The sequence below is a fragment of the Vigna unguiculata genome, chromosome 6 (assembly GCF_037176805.1).
Source record: "Vigna unguiculata cultivar grain cowpea cultivar isolate G323 ecotype 2 chromosome 6, ASM3717680v1, whole genome shotgun sequence".
Lineage (NCBI taxonomy): Eukaryota > Viridiplantae > Streptophyta > Magnoliopsida > Fabales > Fabaceae > Vigna > Vigna unguiculata.
Genome location: NC_140797.1, coordinates 17,249,677 through 17,272,505, shown reverse-complemented (window position 1 = coordinate 17,272,505; position 22,829 = coordinate 17,249,677). Strand labels below are relative to the sequence as shown.

At 31.9% G+C, this 22,829-nt stretch overlaps 1 protein-coding gene across 2 annotated transcripts; it reads right to left on the bottom strand.

Annotated features, from left to right (window-relative positions):
- Positions 1–5,729: 5,729 nt before the first annotated feature.
- On the bottom strand, positions 5,730–21,287 carry LOC114164547 (cleavage and polyadenylation specificity factor subunit 3-II-like). 2 transcript variants are annotated; one of them, XM_085674361.1, is made up of 15 exons: positions 21,080–21,287; positions 19,491–19,547; positions 19,009–19,124; positions 18,754–18,931; positions 17,868–17,940; positions 17,118–17,235; positions 16,640–16,713; positions 15,854–15,990; positions 14,937–15,000; positions 13,890–13,955; positions 13,469–13,538; positions 10,871–10,975; positions 9,771–9,912; positions 7,527–7,623; positions 5,730–6,872 (listed from the first exon to the last, which is right to left on the bottom strand). In XM_085674361.1, exons 3-15 carry the CDS (start codon positions 19,031–19,033, stop codon positions 6,423–6,425), a joined length of 1,599 nt encoding a protein of 532 aa, XP_085530487.1. In that variant the 5' UTR covers positions 19,034–19,124; positions 19,491–19,547; positions 21,080–21,287; the 3' UTR covers positions 5,730–6,422. The 2 variants fall into 2 exon arrangements, with proteins under 2 accessions (XP_085530487.1, XP_085530488.1); XM_085674362.1 differs by lacking the exons at positions 17,868–17,940; positions 19,009–19,124; positions 19,491–19,547; positions 21,080–21,287 and having other exon boundaries at positions 18,754–18,895.
- Between the last annotated feature and the right edge of the window lie 1,542 nt (positions 21,288–22,829).

Genomic DNA, 22,829 nt, shown 5'->3' with positions numbered 1-22,829 from the left:
TTTAAGTTACCCAAAGCATTAAAACGAAATTCAGCTTATTAACTTTTAATAACCATTCATCTCTCATCATGAATGGTGAGTGTAGCTCCCTCCTTGGCCGTACTGATTCCAATGGTTTATGTTAACATTTCCAATTCCATCTAAAGTTACCATTAGCAAAATAAAAATAAACATAAGTTCCATTTAGAATTTCCAAGGTTTGAACCCATGACCCCTTTATTACCACTCAAGTGCATAACCAATGCAACCAATCATGTTTCATGCTAACAATCATAATTCAGGCATCATATCATAACAGAACATGTTTTCATAGATTGAAATAATAAAACAATAACGCTAAAGGTAGCATACATAGGACTCGAACCCAAGTCCTCACACACAATCAAAGTACTCTCAACCACTTGAGCTAGTACTTTTCCACGTCATACCAACCATAACTTAATGTCATAATTAATTCCCCTCCCGCATTTATTTATTAATTAATTATTTAATTAATTAAATTCTACGGGTCTTACAGAGCCTGTCTAGGTCGTAGGGCTCGTTCGTGTCATCGTGCCATCCGGGTCGTAAGGCCCGTGTAGGTCGTCAGGCTCGTCCGGGTCGCCAGGACCGTTAGGGTCATCCAAGTTGCCAGGTCCGTCGGGCCCATTCGGGTCGTCCGGCCCGTTCGTGTCGTCGGGCTCGTACGGGTCGTCGGGCCTGTACGGGTCGTCGGACCCATCCAGGTCGCCAGGCCCGTCCAGGTCGTCGGGCTCGTCCGGGTCGTCTGGCCCTATCCGGGTCATCGGGCCCGTTTGGGTCGTTGGGCCCATCCGGGTCGTTGGGCTCGTCCGGGTCGTCGGGCCCGTCCGGGTCGCCAGGTCGTCCGGCCCATCCAGGTCGTCCGGCCCATCCGGGTGTTCGGGCCCGTTCGGGTTGTCATGCCTGTTCGGGTTTTTGGGCCTGCTTGACTCGTTCGGGTCTTTGGGCTGCCTGACCTGTTTTCGTCATTGGTTCTGCCTGGTCCGTTCTGGTTTTCGGGTCCGCGTGACCCTTTCAGGTCTGCCTGACCCGTTCGAGTCTTCGGGCCCGCCTTACCCCGTTCTATTCTTCGAGCTCGCTTGACTCGTTCGGTTCATCGGGCTTGCCTGACCCGTTCGGGTCTTCGGGCCTGCCTGACTCGTTCAGTTCTTCGAGCCCGCTTGACCCATTCAGGTCATCGAGCCCGCTTGGCCCGTTCGAATCTTCGAACCTGCCTAGCCCGTTTGGGTCTTCGGGCCCACTTGGCTCATCAGGTCATTGGGCCTGATCGACTCGTTCAGTTTGTCGGGCCCGCCTATCTCGTTCATATCTTTAGGCCCGCCCAACCTCTTATGGTTGTCGGGCCTGTCCGATCCGTATAGGTCGTCGAGCAAGGCCCATCCAAGTCTGAATTTAGCATAGTTCATCTCAACCTTTAATCTTACCCAACTAAAAATTTAAATTGAAAATTTGGATTGAATTTTTTGGATTATCCATATTTAAAAATCTTGATTTATAAAATGGATATCCAATCCATAAGATATATAAAATGTAAATTAGATTGGAATCCATATCCATTAAATGGATTTTAAATGGATTAGATTTTTAATAAAATGGATTATAAATGGAGTGGATTGGAGAAAAAGTGGATTGGATCAAGAAAATTAATTTTTTTGCCCACCCCTACTAAAAATTATTAAGAAAAAAAACTCTCCCTCTTTATAAAAAAAAAAGAAGAGTCAGAATTACTGAATTTTTATGGAAAGACGTCTTTGTCTATGTTATTATGTAATTTATTTATTCTTTTCTTATATATATTTGAATTTTAATAGCGATTAGGAACCATTCAGATACTTGTAGGTGGTTTGCCTAAAATTGTTCATTATGTCTTGATCAACCGTAGGGAGGTTTTCTTAAAATGTATCATAAATTTTTATTAACAATATATACCAATTAAACTCTTAATTATATTTCTATGCTAGGGGTTCCTTAGAGTTTTCTTGCCTCGACCATGTTCAATTTTCACACTAATAGTCAATTATATATACAGGGACAAGTATATATTAAATTAAATGAAATGAATCTGAAAGAAAACAAGCAGTTGCACTAAGTTGTGCTTATGGGATTCTTTAATTTCTTTATGCAAAACCAAAACTTGATCATTAACTCATTTCTTTGTTTTTGACCCTAATTAATTCTTGTAAATTTTATCATGAAGGTGGTTAATGCTATGGTATAAAAAGAAGAGGATCATATTCATAAAATTTGAGTGAGGGTGGTGAGAGTGTAGCAGCACATGTTGTTGAAAATTTGGGTGCTGATCCAAATAATATTCGTGCTCAGGTTAGTATTGTACTCTAACTTATTTTTAACTTATTTATATCGGGTATGGAATATGGTTTTATCATAATTTATGTGTAGTCATTATTGTATTCACTGGATGTTACAAGTTATCCGCATGGTGGGTATGGAATATGGTTTTATCATAATTTATGTGTAGTCATTATTGTATTCTCACTGGATGTTACAGGTTATCCGCATGGTGGGTGAGGGTGCTGACAATGTTGGTGCTACTGTTGGCCCTGGAAGTGGTAATAACAATAAGATGCCAACTTTGGAGGAGTATGACACCAATCTGACCAAGCTAGCCGAAGAGGTAATTGCCAATTCCTAGTTTTCTTCATGCTTTCATTCTGTGTTATGGTATGACTTTTTCTTATTTACCTCTCCTTCTCAAAAACCAAAACCAAAATTATAGGGAAAATTATAGTGATTCATCCTAACACAATTTCTTATTTCTTTAATTTTTATTGGTTTAATTATGCCTTTGGTCCCCATTTTGGAGTCAAAATCTCAAAATGGTACCCATATTTTTAGAAGTCTCAAAATGATCCCCTTTTTTGTTGAAACGTCTCACGTTTGCCCTTGCCGTTAAGTCAACGTTGACGACGTTAGAGGGAGTGCCACGTGTCAGTTCCTCGATTTTTAAATTTTTTTTATTAATTTTTTTTAAATTTTTTTTAAATTTTTTTTAATTTCTTTTTTGAATTTTTTAGAAAAAATTAAAAAAATTGCCATGTGTCAAGCTGTCATCGTGCCACGTGGCAGTGACAGTGACACGTGTCAGTATTACGTCACGTGTCATTTTGTTAGTCTCAATTTGGTCCCTTTATTTTAATTTGTCTCAATTTAGTCCCAATTTTTGTAAAAATTAGCAATTTTGTCCCCCTTCAAATTGAAACAAAATTTAATTTTATATAAATGTTATACAAATATTTTTATTAAATTTGATATTTGTATTCAAATTGATATTTTTATTATATATTTTTAACATAGCTAAGTTTAGTTAAAATTATGTTTCACATTCAACTTTACTTAAAATTGTTTTAAAATTTTAAATTTATATGTGTTTTATTGTAACATGAACTAGGTAATTTATGAATTTTTTTCTATTAACAACTTTTAAACCATTTTAAATAAAGTTCAATGTAAAATATTAATTAAATGAACTTAATGTGGTTAAAAATATTTACTTGAAATATCAATTTTGATGGAAATATTTGTGTACATTTATACATAAATTAAATTTGATTTCAATTTGGAGAGGGACAAAATTGCAAATTTTTACAAAAATTGGGACTAAATTGAGACAAATTAAAATAAAGGGACCAAATTGAGACTAAGAAAATGACACGTGGCGTAATATTGACACGTGTCACTGTCACTGCCACGTGGCACGATGACAACTTGACACGTGGTAATTTTTTTAATTTTTTAAAAAAAATTCAAAAAAAAAATTAAAAATAAAAAAAAATTCAAAAAAAAAATTCAAAAAGTCGAGGAACTGACACGTGACACTCCCTCTAACGGCGTCAACGTTGACTTAACGGCAAGGGCAAACGTGAGACGTTTCAACAAAAAAGGAGACCATTTTGAGACTTTTAAAAATATGGGTACCATTTTGAGATTTTGACTCGAAAATGGGGACCAAAGACATAATTAAACCATAATTAAATTAGAAAAAGTAATAAATTTTATAAGTCTATTTCCTAAAAAAAAGTAACATTCATAATTTTATAATTCCAAATTTTTAAGTACAAGTATGTTGAAAATAGAAATGACTTTGAATTGGATTAAAATAAGAGAAGAAATGTAAAGAATAAAGTTGTTTTTGGATTGACCAGAGAAAAACTTTAATGAGCAACTTGCTTATAAGCCACATGAACTACAAATTATGTGAGAGGGGCTTAAGCGGACCAATAGACTTAAATACTTAGTCCATCCCACACATTTTCTTACGGGTCTGAATGCTAGCTCGTCCCACATTGTCATCTTTATAAATAAACCTAAAATCTAATCATACTTTAAAAAACCAGAAACAATTTTTTCAATCACATTTTCAAACAAAATAAGCTTTTATTTATTCTAAATATTTTTTAATGAGATTAAAGTTAAGAAAATAGATTATCTTAACTTGTTTGTTAACAAATACTAAAATTTTATTATATTTGAATACTTTATGTTAACATATACTTTATTGCTTGAATTTTTAACATTTTTCATAACCTTTATTATAAAACCATCATTAAATACAATAAACAATATAGGAAATAATTAATAATAATGACTGCACATATAAAAAATAATACATGGGCATAATACGAGATATATTGGGATAATATTATTGACATAATATCTTTGGTATTGATTTTACTAATTAGAATTGCAACTTTTCTAACTGATGCCAAGCGAGCGATGTTGATCATTATTAATTCTATTGTCATTCTTTCTAAGAATGTACTTATCTCATTGTATGTGAATGACCTTTTTATCACAAGTAGTGATAAGGGAGGTATTGTAAAACTAAAACAAAATCCTTTTCAAAATTTCCAGACAAATTATCTTGGACATTGAGGTATTTTCTTATTTCTTGTAACATACTACACATCCAACCTATATGCTATAGTTTGCAGCGAAGTATTATAGTAAAAGAAATAAGAAACTATCCTATATATAATTATGAATGTGGTTAGAAATTTAGAAATACAGAATTAATATTATACAATCGTGAATATCTAATCTATATATATGTGTTATTAGGAATATCTTTATTTATTCTCATATTATGATTTTATTGTTATAAGATTTCAAATTTCTTCTATTTGATGTATTGATTCATTTTTCTCAATACAACTTGTAATGTGTAAAACAACCCAATTTCAACTCAACGATTTTCTCTTCTAGAGTTTAAGAATAATGATAAAATAAATCTTAATGAACTTCAACTTTAACTTTAAAGGAAACTCTCAAAAAAGTCAATTGAAAAAATTATGTTGAGCAAATATCATCCCAAAACCTTTCGCAAAACAAACATTCCAACCAAAATCATGTTAACAATATTTTAACTGAGACCTAATCCGAAGAAGAAACAAATCGAATAAAATAGATATAGGTTTGATAAAAGAATAAAAAGTTTCATATTCTTTTTCTTTTAATGATGTTTAAAATTCTCATTTATTTGATCAAAATACTATTATAAATTCTTAATTCAAACTTTGATTGAAATAATATAATAAAAATTTAAAATTCTTTATAAAATAAATTACCCTCCCAACATTTCTCACCTATATGTTGTAGTGAGTGTGTAATGAATGAAAAAAAAAAATGGTTATTACAACTCAACTTAATATAGGCTTATAAGTTATAATTCACTTCTACAGCAGCAAAAGTACGATAAGACAGCTCATTAGGTTGCTTTTGTAAAAATTGGTTACACATCTGAAATAAACAAAATACAAGACCAATCTGGAATTCAGATCATTGAATGACCTACTAGGAGTAATTCATGGGGAACATGTTTCCTAGAATAACCAAAAAATAAAATATGGAAAGATAAATATGGGAACAAAAGCAATCACAGTAAATCCCTTCATGTTAGGATCAGAGTATCAAATTATTACGGCCATAAACGAACTTCTATTGGAATCAATTTCATCAATTGCTCAATGTACAGCAGAAATCTAATCTGGACATCCAACTCCTTGTAAAGGAAGGAAGAATAACCGCAACCCAAGCTTTTCTGTTTAAACTGATTATCTTTTTATGGAACGAACCACTTCTGTTGTTTCATTCACATACTTCCTTCAGTGCTCTGAAATAAAACATTTTCAGTGGGTATTGATGCTCCAAATTGCTGAGATTTGTTTCCTTGCAATTTTCTCATTCACTGCTGACTAAAAGCAGCAGAAATACACTGCTTTGATGTTGGGAGTTTTCCTTAATCCTGTAGGGACATTACTGCCACGATTATTTGCAGATGCTCTTCAAGAAATTGAGAATTTCAAGATAAGTCGCAATGAAGTTCTGAATATAAGAACCAAGACTAAGATCCATTGAGTCACCAATATGTCAGAACGTCCCTCTCATTGTTCGTGCTTCGGTTCCTCCAACATAAGCAAAAGTTCGTCCTTGTGTACAATCTTTGCCTTTTTACCCTTCTCCACAACAAAAACTCCCTCTGATACCCTTTCATCTTCGACTTGGAGCATAGGCATTAAGCTTTTGTCTATCGTAGAAGAGTTACATATGTCCACCGAACTGCATTTCTGAAATGTGAAGTTCGGACTCAAGCAGCTTCTGATGAAAGAGTGTGAGGCTTCTGCATTTACATTGTGAGTTGAAGGAATACATATGGTTTCGTTGTTTGCAGGATCATAACATTGAATCCCAAATTCAGAATGAATCTTTTCTTTAAGGGAAGCCATCTTATGCTTCTCCCCATGCACTAGTATAACATGCTTGGGGGCGAGAAAATTTACAAGATCCATTATCCCTTTAGAATCAGTGTGAGGACTAAAAGCTAATTGATGAACCTGCCAATTTAAGTCGAGTCAAAGTTATACCAGAAACCAAATCAATTGACGCAATTACCTTCAGTGCTGATTTGTACAATATAGCAGAAGACTACAAGGATTTCTTGTTTTTGGATATTCAAGCAATTCAAGACTAGAAAGACATTAATTTAAATATAAGCAGTATTATAATGTCGTCTTGGTCTTATTTCTATAGCACACAAGTCTTCAAAACAAAAATCTCAAGATAATTGGAGGAACATCGATAGGTGACAGCGACACACAGATTAGTTAAAATCGGGTTTATACCCAGTGTACCAATATCAACTCAAGAGGACAGAATCTGCTATTATAGAACAAAGAAGTGAAAGAAGAAATATGGTTTCAGTTGTATATTAATATGAAAAAGGCATGTCAGAAGCATACTCATCACCTCAAACACCAAGCTCAGGAAAGTAGACTAATGATGTAATACTCTGTGAAAGTCAAGATGTTTATTTTCCTAATTTAAGTTTGCTAATCATGTTATTTTCACCACTGTGCCGATTTATCAACTTGTACATGCAGCTAACTCTGTTCCTACTCATGCCATGTGAAGTTCTATGAACTGACGTTCGTAAAAATAATGAATAGTTAGATATATCTCCCTGTAATTGGGTAGGGGATAATATTTACCTGGCATCGCACATCGATTCTTGTATTAGCGTCCAGATCAACTTTGGCCCGCTTATCTGACATTAATTTATGACCTATCGTTCCAGCCATACAATACCTACAAGAGAACAAAGTAACGGATTAGCAGAATACAACTGGTTTGCGAATATATGAAAATGGAATAGATCAATACATATTTTTCTTGTATACATTCATACATATTTTTTCTTAAAAAAGAAAAAAGAAACTAAAGAGACAGTAAAACAAATGGCAAAGAAAAGTCTCTCCATGCACAGAATACATGTAGTGACATGGTGTAGATGGCAGAAAGACAGAACCATGAAATAAAAAAAAATAAAAAAAAAAAACTATACATGACAGAAAACACAAAAATTCATAGTTACTTCTAAAAGAAGTACCAACTTCCACATGTTTAAGACAGATTTTTCGGTTGACATGATTAAAAAGTGAACTTTAAGTCTAACTCAACCTTACAAAATTGACTTGAAATGTGAGGTTTGCACTTACTTATATACTATAAATTGCCTTATCTCTAGTAGTTGTGAGAGTTCCAACGCATTCCCTTACATCGAGACATACATCTCAAATGTGAGACTAGACATTAATGGATGATCCAATAGCAAGTTGAACAATAGACCTAACAAGCAACAAATTTTGCTAGGATATACTCTAATTCATAACTCTGATACCATATTAAGAAATGAATTTTAAGTATAATTCAACCTCACAAAACCAGTTTGTAAAGTGAAGTTTGCACCTACTTATATACAATGAATTGACTTTATCTTTAATCATCGTAGGACTTCCAACACAATCCTCTCACACCAAGGCATATGCATGTTGACCATGTGACTATACATTAATGGGTAGTCTGATAGCAACCCGATAAGAGATGAAATAATAGATCTAACAGACAACAAACTTTGCTAGTATAGGCTCTAATTTATAACTCTAATACCATGTTAAAAATTGAACTTTAAGCCTAACTCAACCTTACAAAATTTGATATTTCTCTTGGATTTCTCTTATTCCATTATATAGAAATATTTTCCTAAATCGGTGACAAATATTAGTACCAATTTATCTATTTCCCTTCCCTAATATGACACCTTGTTTCCCTCAAATTCTCACCAATCTTTACCTTGTGCTTCTTCGACTTATCCACAACTTTCTGTCACTGTTTTTATTATTTTTCCTTCCTCCTTTCACTTGTTTGATTATTTTACCAAAATCCTTTTTTTGCACAAAATCTGTAGTTTTATTTTCTTTTAATTTTCTTCACTTAAAAACGAGCTTCGGTATAGAAATTGAAATCATATTTTGATTATCAAAAAGGAGTTAGATTCTTTATTTGTCAAGCATGACAACCAAGAGTTAGAATTTTGAATAGCCTCTCCTCTCTCAAATATTAGGGTAGAATTGAATAATTTTATTACTAAGAGTACGTAAAATATATATACATGATTAGAAAACTGATTTTGGAAATATAATAATAACACTTAATGTAATCAAATCCCTATTATTCAGGTGTATAATCAGATCCCTATCATTCAGGGATATTTACATTATAGACTTTATTATAATCTGTTAAATATGAAATAATAAAATATAATTGCTAATAGTCTCTGATACATTAATTTGAGGAGTTCTCCCTAAATTCTGAAACCTCAACCTAGGCTTGCCCCTTCAAGCATTACACTACACATTACGATATATGTTGGTCCATAAGCCATCCAATGATAAATGATCTTATACTTCAAATTTTTTAATTTTTGGGTGAAATGACGGATTTATGCATGGCTGGGCTTAGTTAGTGAGTAAATGGATTTAATTGCAACCTGTAAAATAAATAATATAATGGAAAATCGTGAACGAAATTTTTTTAACTTTTATCTAAAACAATCATGTGAAATCATTCTTATGCTTTTAAAAAACAATCTGACTCGTACACATCCAAAACAATCATTTGCATTTCAATTTCTAAATTTTCTTTCCATCCAAAAATTGTGAAGCAGTCACTTCCTAAATTGACTGCTATCACCAATGTATTTGTATGTACCAGAAGTTTTAGTCAAGCGTGATATTTATCATTAAAGGGCAGTATTAAAATAGCTTCGTGTCCATATGCTTTTCAATGTGACAAGCTAATTTTAGTAAACATTTATCTGCATTTTGCTCATCATGCTATCAAATGGCTAATATAAAGAGAAATAAAGTAAAGAAAAATAAGAAATAGGATTGTACCCCGGCAAAGTGACAAGGTTATTTTCTGACACTGCCCACTGCTTAAAAACTTCAAGTGAAAATCCACCGCTTATCATCCCAGGAGTAGCGAAAAGAACACAAGGACCAGGAGCATTTATCATAGACCTCTCAAACTTTTGAACTGTAACATCCAAACCAGATGAATGAGACGTAGAACTTATCAGATAATACACATAATTTCAACAAAAGCTCTAATCTTAATTTCTTGAGTTTTCACACAAAAGTTTCAATATGGATGCATTCGAATAAGTTTGTTTAAAAGTAAAATTAATATATGTCATATTAGCAAAATTTTATATATTTCCCCACGATACTCCGTTAGGACTTCTACTTTTACTACTCCAGACTTTTACCAACTGACCTTGAAATTTCAATAAAAATTTCATAAGAGATTAAAGATCGCCTAGCATAACAATGACACAATATTCTTCATCTTGCCAATCAAAGTTTGAGGACACACCATAGTTATTTCATATAAAAGAAAATCTGTCAACAAGAATAGAACAATTTCCTTTTGTTTGATTTATTTTTCTTTTCAATAAATTCAAATTTGTCATCACCAGATATGAAAAGAAAATATTTAAAATTTCATATCATCAAAAAGATCTAGCTTTGGTATGTGTTATATAGATGTCAAACCTAAGAATCCGATGGCAGACATTCCTTCTCATAAAACCTGTAAAGCAACTATTCACACTTCTAGTCTTTTAGGGCACCAGTTACAGCTGCCAGTCAACTACCACATGTTAGCCATTTCACTCCTTTTGCCCACTATAATCAAACCCCTTACCATTAAAACAAAATCATCCCCAAGCCATCACGTTTTTGCCATGAGGAAGCTAATGCTTTAAATATCAAATTCGTTAATCCTTTGGCAAACTGTTACAATTACTGAATTTAAAGAAATATAATCTCAGACTTAGGAATGGTCCCAACGTCAAGGCTCTGTATCACAGCATTAAAGATATGTAACAAACATTGAAAAAAGGAACAGTTTACAGAAATGTTAGTGAACATATGAATGCATAACGATGCCAGACAGAATATTTATGATATGACAAAAAAAATATTGAAATTACCATTCTTAAAATCGAAAGCATTATGTTTAGAGTATGTATCTTTAATCTTCTGGCTTGTCCAACTAATAAGCATTTTATAATACGCATTAACTTGGACTGTTAATCCTGGAAACAAAGAAATGGAGTATTAATATGAAGCACAGATCCCAACAACTAATGGAAAAATAGAAACATTGTCCGAAAAATAGACTAGTCAATAAGTTACAGAACTGAGCTGTATTTTATTATCTTAATCTGATTCATTTGAAAAGGACAAGGAAAACTATTCTGCAATAAGCCTACATAGAGTGAACAGTGCAGAACAAGAAGCTTTGGTAAAAGAATAATGCATAATCAGCTCTAAACCATTATGCTTATACAATTAGTTGTTCCCATATTTTTAAATAATGTCTTTTAGATAATGTAAATCTTAAGTTACAATAAGATATTATTAGATGCTGTAGTGATTATTGATATTACATGAGATAGAAGTAAGGAAAATATGCTTAAGAGAGTGATTCATCTCTTTTAGCTCATTCATTCATTTATAGGAGTTCCTTACATAAAAAATACTAAAATCTAATGATCAATCCAACAGATATAGGTCAGATAAGTAATACTATGCATAAGTTAACCTATTATAATAAGTTATCCCATCCAGATAAGTTACACAATTATGAAACTCTCCCTCCAACTAGAGCATATAGAATGTACATACGTACCAAACTTGGGAGTATATAAATTGAACTAGAGGAACTATGACTTTGCTTTTTGACAATAAATCAACTAATAGTATTACTCGCAATTTTGTCCATCGCAATAGAACCATACACAAAGAGATAGACTGACACTTAGAGATATATCGACACTTCAGCAACTGTAAGTATTGCTTCCTACATCCCACCAAGACTTCAGCTAACAGATATATTTATAAAGGGACTTCCCACACAACAGTTTCATGATCTTACATACAAGTTGAGAATGATTGATATCCATGTACCAACTTGAGGGAAAGTGTTGAGTTATGAGAAGATATTATTAGAAATGGTAAATATCAATATCAAGATATTGTAGGGATACAAAGAGTTGTTATTTCATTAATGCAATTATCTTTAGGGTGATTAAGTAACCTCTTCTACTCGTTTCAAACTAAGAAATGAGAATTAGAGTTTATGTTTTCTTCCCTTACATCTCTTTAAAGTGTAAATTTACTATTATGTGATAATAACTGCCTTGTTTGAAAATTAAGTGGAAGTCATCATTATAATTACAGAAATTGACCACAATAGCTTTTCAAACATTTGGAAGGGGAAGAATGACAACTTCTCTATATTTGCAATTATGTTTATTATACATTGATAGTTATCATTAAAATGACAATAATATATTTTATAATATCCAAAAAGTAGGGGAAGAATGCTGAATAACATAATAATCCTAAACTAACAAAAGTTTCTTAATCTGTCATAGTCATTCTCTCCCTCTAAGATATTGTGTTGATATTCTAACAATATACACCAATAAAAAATATTTCTCCATTTGCAATTACAAATTCTGGATTTTTATTAAATCAGAATGTAAAAATTTCCTTAAGAAACCATTCAGGGAGATTTCATCCAAGGAATCTCCAACCTTCTCCATGGATCCTCACTAATTCCACTAGGTCTACTGCTAAAGATCCACCGCTGTCATCTCCATTTTCTGATTCATCTGAACTTCCCCACCCAATGAGGCTCTCATCATCAAACATTTTCCAGAACCTCATTGATTCTTATTTCAGCTTGCTTCCTTCATGCTTGTTTTTTTATAGGATATGATCAAAATATACAAAAACAGAGATCTAGAAATGATATACAAAAATAAGGATACGTAATTTACTACTCCTATAGAAATTTGTGACCACCCTCTCAATCTTTAGTCAGAATCTAAAACTGATGTATACCCTGTCATACTCTTTCATCTGTCCATCATTAACTGACTAACAAATCGAGGAAGTTCACATTCTGTTGGTGTTTTGTACAAGAAGCTCTGAAACCTTTCTACTTTTAGTTTGGTAGTCAAGTTAGCTGAGAGTAGGGAACCCGTGATTAACATGTTTGTAGTGGTGGTTTATCTCTTTTTCTGTAATAAAATAGCTATTTTTTAAATTAAAAACCATACACACAGATAATCCTTTCATGGTTCAATTTTAAAAACTAGATAAGCCTCTACAGAAAAATTTCAACACAGGATTTGAGATAATGTCACAAGACAAAAAAATGCAATAATACATGGCCTTAGTGATTATATCGTTAAAACAAATAAGACTGGCTGTTTTAGTGGGATAACGGGGAGCAACTCTGGTTAGGGTTACTACAACCTCAGTACTGGCCAATTAAGCCTCAATGGAAGATTTCCCAAAAAATAAAGTGTGTGCTGTGCAGAAGACAGTTCCTTATTCAATTTATTGAATGTACATAATATGTTTATACAAGTAATTGTGAAACTTAGGAAATAAGATAAAATCTTGTTTTCTATAAATGGGAAGGGTTACAGTGAAATGATTATGTATAGTTTACATACACAAAAACAATAGATCAAAGAAAGATAATTGACACAAAAGTATACGCTGAAACGAACCTGCTGAGAAATAGATAGGAACCTTCAAATTCATGCGTTCCCAGTAGTCCTCCAACAAAATGCATAGTTCCTAGATATTGTAACAGCTTCGTAAATATAAGACAACCATTACATATATATCATACTTTTGAAAATTGAACTGGTCACTAAAAGACATCAATTTGAGTGGCTCATGGTTTATTAATATAACCTTAGTGAAATTGTTCTTTTTTAAGGTCTTTTAAATTATTAATTAAGATATATTTAATTTTCGAAAGATCTCTCAAAAATACAGGCAAAAATAATTGATAGTTTCTTCAAAATATGTTGAACCAAACACATACTTAGAATTTATAAGTGAAATAGTTGCTTGGACTTCATCCATTAGCTATAACAAATAGAAAGATAAATTACAATCTGTGAGATGAATTAATAAGAATACCTGAGCTCTTCCAACAGCAAATGTTGGAATAAGCACCTTGCCTCCACTTGATACACATTTATGAACCTAAATAATTTAATTTGAAAATTAATACCCAACGTCAGAGTAGGTGTGGGTCGAGTTCATTTTGAAAAACAAAAAGCAAAAAATAAAAAGAGAAAATAATGTAACTTGATATCCATCTCTAACACAGCATGTAACTGTCCTGCTTCCTTCCAAATAAACACAACAACCCCTTTTTAAAATTAAAACTAATGCTATTAATACATTACACATAGACACAATGGTGATAAACTTTATTGCATAAAATATTTTATACTTGTTAGATGATATAATATTGTGTTTAGTAGTTGGGCTCAGCCCATTATGTATTTCTGGGTTTGGTCCATTATCAATATAAATAAACTATCCTTTGTGTAGGGTTTACACAAGGGAGATTAATCCCAAAATCCTATTTCATCTTATTTTACAATACTTATTAAATATTAGTTTTGGCAAATGCCTATATCTGTAAGAATTGATTATCATTACCATTCATTAGGGATGTAAGCGCGGGGTTAACATTTGAGACCTACCAAAACCAAGCATTATATTGTATCAACATTTAGGGTTTTATCCAAACGGAAAAAATCACTACCACTTGTACAGCCAATATAGATCAACAAGTCCAATCCAATAACATTATAAACATATATTCCTAAAACAGCCGAGTCTTAATATTCTTTCCGATCAAATGCATCTAATAGGAGCATAAATAGCGCTCATTCAAAAGTTTTCTTTTTATCCCTTCAGTCAAAATCTCTGCTAATCAACAAAAATTGGTCCACACCATGAATACAAACCAAGGATTCTTCAAACATACCAAAAGACCCATTTTTAATATAACCTACGGCAGATCAATGTAAATGTAATAGCAAAAATATGACAAGAAAGGACTTGAAAAGTGAGTCAACAATGCATTTTTCTTAAATCAATGTCTGAAAGAAAACAAGACACCATATTATACAAGCAGCATCACATCATAAATTAAGTACTGCAAACACATACAGCTTTGAGGAATTCTCTCTCTCGGGCATATCTTGAATCACGAATTGTAGTCGCATATGTGGATCTGAAATGATTTTCTTTAAGAATCATCATACAAAAATCTATTCAAGAAAATCCATCTTATAACTTCAAGCAGTAAAACCAATATAGGATTCATGCATTTAAAACCCATTAAACCATTAATCAAAAGGAGGAAAGAAAGCAACGATACCACAGATAAATATACTGTACCTTGGTAACATGACACAATTGTATAATGTTTATGCAAAACTACTATGGACTGTATCAGTCTATCAAATTTTATATCTGAGGTAGGTAGCTAGCCACAAAATCCTTCATCAAAACTACTAAGAAATACCAGAGAATTCAGTTTAATGATCCAAAAATTTCACAACTTTGGTTTACATTTGATATCGGGCAGAAACTCATTCTATTACAATTCTGATGATGCCTCTCAAGCACAGATGAAGAGTATACTGAATAGCAACAAGACCAATGATGTTTATTACAGTAACTGTTGGAATATCATGCAAGCAATGCAGTAATAGGAATTATAATAGTTAAACGGATTTTAACTCAAAACAGTAACAATGAAAAAATAAGACAAGAAGAATTGATCACATGACCTCTTGGTCACATGGTTTGATACAATTCAAGAACCAACATCTCAAAAGTTTAGGCTATTAGGTACTAGCAAAGGAATAATTCACATTTCTAACAGTAATATCAATATGAGGATGAGTTAGCAATGGTAATGCATACAGATAAGTAGTCCGTGAAAAGTATGTACAAAACTTATAATAATTGTAGAAAATAAAGTAAAAGATAAACAAGAAAAGAACATTTATCACTGTCACTCACTACATTATTGATAACTTTGTTAGAAGGTTCATTTATACAACCAATGATGTTCTTACTCAGTTATAAGAAGGTCAAGTCGTAATCGATCAATTTGAGCTGCTCCAAGGTGTCTATCTGGTGTCATATTGTAGTCTCCAGTGTAAACCATTTCTGCATCTCCAACTTTTGCATAGAACATAGCAGCTCCAATAACCTTTATAAAACGATGAGCTTAAGTACTAAAACATTGAAGTAAGGCATCGAAGGAAGAAAAATCTACTATAATGATATAGAAAGAGATTGAATCAGGGAAGACTTAAAAGAGGACAGAAGACATTGAAGAAGTGAGAAAACTCTGATTCTATTTCTTAATCCAAACAGTAACTCTACCATCCCAGAAATAATTACAATAATTCATAATAATTCTTCATATCCCTACAATGTTTTTACATTAATTAACAATATCTTCTCATAACTCGACACTCCCCATTAAGCTGATGAATATCAATCATTCCCAACTTGCATGTAGGATCATGAAACCGTTTTGTGAGAAACTTCTTTGTAAACAAATGTGCAAGTTGAAGTCTTGATGGGATCTATGGAGTTATAAGGCCATTATCCAACTTATCTTTCATGAAGTGTCAGTCTATCTCTATATGTTTGCTCCTATCATGTTGGAGACAGAATTGTGAGAAATAGTAATAGCTGATTTATTGCCACAAAAGAGTCATGGGTTCTTCACTTTTTACGTTAACATTGTTCAAAAAAAAATAAAAATTCAACCATAACAGTGAAGACATCTAATGCTATTCTTTTTTTCAGAAAACTAAACATGACTTCAAAGATGAAGTCACAAGCCTTACATGTCCTGCATAATAGGCACGTATCTGCAAGTCTTCATCTACTTGTACAGTCTGCCTCAAATCAACAACAATAACTGCACATGGAATCAAATTAAATTACAATTTTAGATACTAATGTCAGAAGCATGGTGATTTTAGATGCAAACCTACTGTGTTCAAAAATCCAAAAACAAATAATAAACTACTGAGAAGTATAGCTGAATCAGCTTTAAAATGCACACAAAAATGTAAATCAATCCACCAAGATTTATCAATTTGAAAGAACAAAACTTAAATGGCACATTTAACATTTATAGCCTAAAAGATGAATCTTTTTCCTTCACCTAAAATCCCTAATACAACAGTTGCACACAATTCAAACTTCAACAAAGTCAAAACTAGAACAGGCGCCAATATTCCTAGTGGCATGTTTAAAGTAATAGTTGTCTAACCAACCTATAGATGGGGTACTTTAAATGAAAAGTGGATCCTATATTACCTTTCTTCATACACTCAGCAATTTGATCAGATGAAAATAGCTCTTCCTCACCCCGGCGATCAACCATCACTTTGCGATAGTCTTCCAACATCAAAGGAGCCAAAGCTTTTGTAGGGTACTATTTAAAATCAAATAAAACTTCAGTTAAATTTACTAATGTAGAATTATGACTTGGAAGCCAATGCTTATCAACCCATTTAGTGAAATGTTTTTGTATTCAAAATTTCACTGAAATTATAATTTTTTTCCCTAGACTTGCTTTTTGTATTAGGTCCGGCATGAAAAAGTTGTACTTTTTTAGGTCCCTAAATAAATATGTGTGGAAATTGGTCTCCACCGTTTACATAATTTATAAGGTAAGAGTATTTTTCTAATGGGAACCTAAACGAAAAACAATACAACAAATCAAAATGAAGATTTTTTTACATGGAAAGACCAAAACTAAGCTCAATTTTTCACATGGAAATTTAACATAAAACAGCATCAAGGATCAAAATATAACACTCTGCAACTTTGAAAGAAAAAGCAGGCCGATTCTATGATGAGTTTTGAAAAAGGATAAAATTATAGTTCTTTTAAGCAGGGGGCAAGAACAAAAAAGTTAGTGAAGCACGGTATAAGTTTATAATTAAATTAAACCCAAATACTTTAGCACAAATATTCAAATTCTGTTATATTAGAAAATTCCAAAAACTGATGTATATGTTCAGGCAAACATTTCATTAAAACTGTAGCAGTAAAAGGACTCACTGTCATGTAAATTGGTCCATTATACCCGCAAACTTCAGTGAAGTAAGCTAAAGCGCCAACATGATCCAAATGACTGCCCAAATTTTCAAAATGACAAGGCAACGTTAAAATGCTAATAACAACAAGGGTCCGTATACTTGTCTCTATTTTAAATTTTAGTCTCTCTATGAGAAAATTGCAAGTTTTAGCCTTTACATAAATTATTGTAGTGACTAATCATTCTTAGAAAGTTTTGTAGCAATTCTATAAAACAGAATGATGTCATTGATAGGTTCATAGAATAATCACAATAAAAAATAAGAATAAGAATGAAAGAAATCATTTGTATTATAGAAGGTTCTATATATATAGACCAAAGTATAACAGATACAAAGAGTCTCTACATACAAAAATAGGATGATAGAAAAACCACCACGACAGGTAAGACAAATGCAAGGGCTATCTAAAAACTTATCAACATGATAGTAGATGGTTTTTTGTGTTGTTTATAAGACAATCATGATTTTAAAATTAAAACAACACACTTCTTTCTCGAATATTGATGTTAATCTTACCTAAGGACTAAAACTTACAATTTTGGTCTCTCTATTGTATTGACATCAGAGGTAGACTACAACTTTCCAGCGTTGTAAAGATGTTACAAAACTTTCTGGTGGCAGTGATAAAACTTACAATTTTGGTCTCTCTTTTGTATTGACATCAGAGGTAGACTACAACTTTCCAGGGTTGTAAAGATGTTACAAAACTTTCTGGTGGCAATGATAAAACTTGCAATTTTTTCATATAGAGACTGAAACTTATAACGACGAAAACTATACAAATCATGTGAATAGTTTAACTTCATAATAATTAAAAACAGGAAAATTGAGAATGGAGTGATACACACAAGTGAGTGATGATGATGCAAGTGATGGCAGAGTTGAAATCTTGATTGGGGTCAACAAGGGTGAAATCAGGGTAACGACGATGGTCCAAGAAGCCCATATGCATTCCACAATCGAACATGATTCGCTTGCCATTGATGGTTACCACCACACAACTCTTCCCAACTTCTTGACCAGCGCCTGAAAACAAACCATGTAAGGGTACGATTGATGTGTGTGTTTGCACCACAAGAAGGAGAATAAGAACGAGGGAATACCTAACACTAGCGTTTCAATCGCCATGAATATGTTGCTCTTGAGTCTCAGCTCAAAACAGCAGACCTTGGTTTGCGCCTCACAACGGTGAAATATTGTTGCTATCCAGGAGTGTTGCCTGTGGGTCGGTGGATGATGTTATTTTTAAATTTAAATTTCTAAACAATATAAATAAATAAATAAAAGAGTATAAAAGAATAATTTAACAAGTTATTTTCAAACCCCCGTATTTGTTTTCTTCCTTTGAAAGTGCAATAATAAATTTATGTAACTAAACATGTTCAAAAGTTGATAGTTCATTTAGCCTCCAAAAATTTCTTAGCATGCATATGCAACACCATAACAGATTGAATCCAATGCTGCAATGACCGGCATAGATAATTCCATGCTGCATATTAATTTGTGAAAAAAATAAAAGTGAAAAACTTACTAAATACAACAATCAAGTTTGTACAAACCAAGTTTGAACAACAATGAAACTGACCTTGAGAGGAAAGTTGAGTCCAGCTTTGTTCAAGTATGGATCCTTTTCAGCTCTCTCCTGCAAGAATGAGTAATAATTAGATCAAGTATTACAATCACTAGTACAATCTCAGGTCCACTAGGAAAGAGACCAAGTAATCATATAAAGTAAGGAAACATAATAAAGAAATATAAAGAGCCATTTGGTTTGAACAAGCATTTTCTTTTTCAATGTGTTTCCTATTTTCTGAAGTTTCTGTGGGAAATAGGGAAACCAACTTTTTATTGTTTTCTATTTTCATTTTCACCTTTTCCTACACATTAAACATTCTCAAAACCAAACACCCAAAAAATCAGTAAAGAACTCAAAAAATGCTTGCACAATATTCTAGGATAATCTAATGAAAAACTAAATATTTTCTAATACTCTCCTACAAGCGAAGGCCGATAAATAAGTGAAAAACACACAATCCATCTTAACCAAAAGCATTCACCCAAAAAAGAAAATAAACTTCTTCCAACGGCAGCCAGTACAAAGAAGAGAAAGAGAAAAGACAAAAAATCCAATGATCAAGAACAAACGAAAATCCTAGAATGACTCGGGCTTTCAAACTTTCAACATCCTTGACCCCTAATTGTTCAGCTGAAACCATAAGACCTAAGACACTGCTGCTCAGAAGGCCTGTAACACCCTTGGACACTGCTTTCTAGCTGGCTGCAGTACTCCTGGTAGCCAGAAACAATCAGCAGCAGAAGCCTCTAAAATCATCATAACTGTAGAGAATACTGGAAAGTTCTCTGTCCAACCACTAACTGATTTTCACACAAAAAATAGACAAGGCTAAGAACCAGAAAAACACGCTAAACCATCAATCATCTTGCCAGGGGTAATTGCCCTTGGGCATTATCTAGGTGTTTTAAATCTTTACTTTTGTTTTAGGCAAATTCTTGTAAGTTTAGGCGTGGAATCTGAGCATATTTCTGCTTCGTAAAGTTGTTTGTCTCTTAACATCTCTGAAAGTGTTTATCCTCTAAGCATATTTTCATTTTCTAGTAGCTTGTCCCTGAGCACTTGAGTAGAGGGAAATTGAACAAAATAATGTGATAAAACATATCTCGTCTATATTTTGGCACTCAGTGCACTTGTTATGGAAACATTTGAAAAAAAAAATGTAATAGATTTCGGATGATAAATTGATTGCTTAAGAGAATGAAATTGTTTTAGAAAAAATAATTTTGAACAAAAGAGTCAGAACATAATGTGGCACATATATCAAACTTGTGTGCTGTGAATGAAATCTCGCGAGAAAGCAAACAGACACAAAAAGTTGTGACATCTAGCATTCTTCCCAAGTGGTCTGTAATTAGGGGGCTTCTTATTGGGATAACGGGTAGAAGGTTTGAGAGGAATTTGGAGATTAGATTTTGGTGTAGGGTTAATTTAATAGGGAAGATCAAGTATCTAATAAGAGTGATAACAGAATATGATGGCAGATAAATCTGGTGCTTTCATCTCAGAAACGAGAAAAGCACATAGGATTTCCTTCGGATTGAAATCATAACCCTCAGCATACTCGGAAAATAAATGAATGAAAGAAATATGGTACTGACTGAAAAATAAGAGACCGGCAGATGAGGAGTAGACGAGGCGACGAACGGTGAGATCAAGGCAGGCGTCTCATTTGGCATCGAGGTCATGCTGCGGGGGAATGATTTGCGTGTCAGCCATTGTAGTTGTAGGGCTAGAACCACCTCTGTTGTTTTCTTTTTCGTTTTTTTATCAAACAACTCGTCTCTGGTACGCTGAAACTTCTTTTTATTCCATTCTTGCTGTTCTTTTACTAGTTTTTATTCCCGTGCAACGCACGGGCATTTCAAAATGTATTTTTTTATTATAAATATAAAATTTAAATAAATGATAAAATAAAAATACTAAAAATTAGAATTTTAAGATTTTAATTTTATTTAATATTATTACATGTGTAACCAGTATGTATATTAAAAGAATTAAATAATACTATATAATTTGATTTTTTTTAAATTTATACCTTTCAATTTATATTTTAGTAGAAAAAATATAATTTAATTATATAAAAAGGATGACTTCTTTTTCAAATATCTAAAGTTTTTAAAATAAAAATTATAAATGAGATAGCAATGTAAATGTTTGTATCCAAAAATTAAATTTAATAAACACTTAATTATATTAAATTTTTAACTAATATTCTATTATTAATGTTAATATTTATCCTTTTTATAATTAAAATATATTAATTGTATAAAAATTCGTGTAACTTTAACTCACAAAAATATTTAACAATTAAATGTTCTTATGAAAATAATTATGATATTTGTGTTTAAGTGATGTATTTTGTTTGTTAAACTAAATCTAAATTTTGCTTTTTACTTTCATAAATTCATTTATTGATTTAAAAAAGATACCGTAAAAAATATATAAGTTAATTAATAACTACTAATTTTAATAAAATACTAATAATAATACAAATAATTATTATTATTTCAATATAATTAATTTCTTTATATAATTTTATTTAAATATGTAATTATGTATAGTTATAAATATAATATTTAATAAAAAGTTTAATAATATGAAAAAATTAAATAATTAAACACAAATTATATTGAAATCGTTTAAAGTTACATTTAATATAATTATTACTATATTTGGAAAAAAATTTGTTTCGTACCTTTTTTTCTTTTTTGTATAGAATTTATTAGTTTGGTGTTTTGATTTCTTCGAGGAAGAAGTTTTCATCCACCTGATATAGTTTTAAAAAAAATTCAAAATTTTGTCTTCTTACTAATACGGATAAGATAAGTCGATTTTTATCTAGGTTCCATGGTTTGATAAATTGAGTTTCCGGTAACCCATTTGTAGTATTTATTTTTTTAATCAATTTTGGATCTCTTAGTTTATTTCATGAATGTTGATAGTGGTAGAAAGATTAGTCTTATTATAAATAGAATGATTGTTGACAGAATAGTAAGAATGTTTGTAAATCTAATTTTTTTGAATTTAATAATGTTTAGATGGATTGTTTTACATGTTCAAGTATGTATTTGATTTGAGTATTAAAAATTCGTTATACATAGGGTACGTCAAATGAAACAATTAATTCGGTATTCTTAGAAGAACTCAATACATAAAACATGTTTTCAATATAAAGTTCTCGTGTTTATAAAAAATAAAAGTAAGAATTAGAATGCAAAATACTTAAATCATGATAGTTTTGTACCCATAAGTTTTTAAAAGATTTCTTTTTTGTTATTATAAACAATAGTAATACTAAAAATTAGAATTTTTTTTTTGCAATAAGATAGTACTTAAACACATAAAACT

Excerpts from the sequence above, each read along its gene's own strand:
- LOC114164547 (XM_085674361.1), bottom strand. The coding sequence starts at position 19,033 with ATGGCGATTGAAACGCTAGTGTTAG. Across the intron at positions 16,714-17,117 it reads TGCTGAGTGTATGAAGAAAG|TTATTGTTGTTGATTTGAGG; the intron begins GTAATATAGGAT and ends TTCCATGTGCAG. Across the intron at positions 7,624-9,770 it reads AACCTTGTCACTTTGCCGGG|GTATTGTATGGCTGGAACGA; the intron begins GTACAATCCTAT and ends GTTCTCTTGTAG.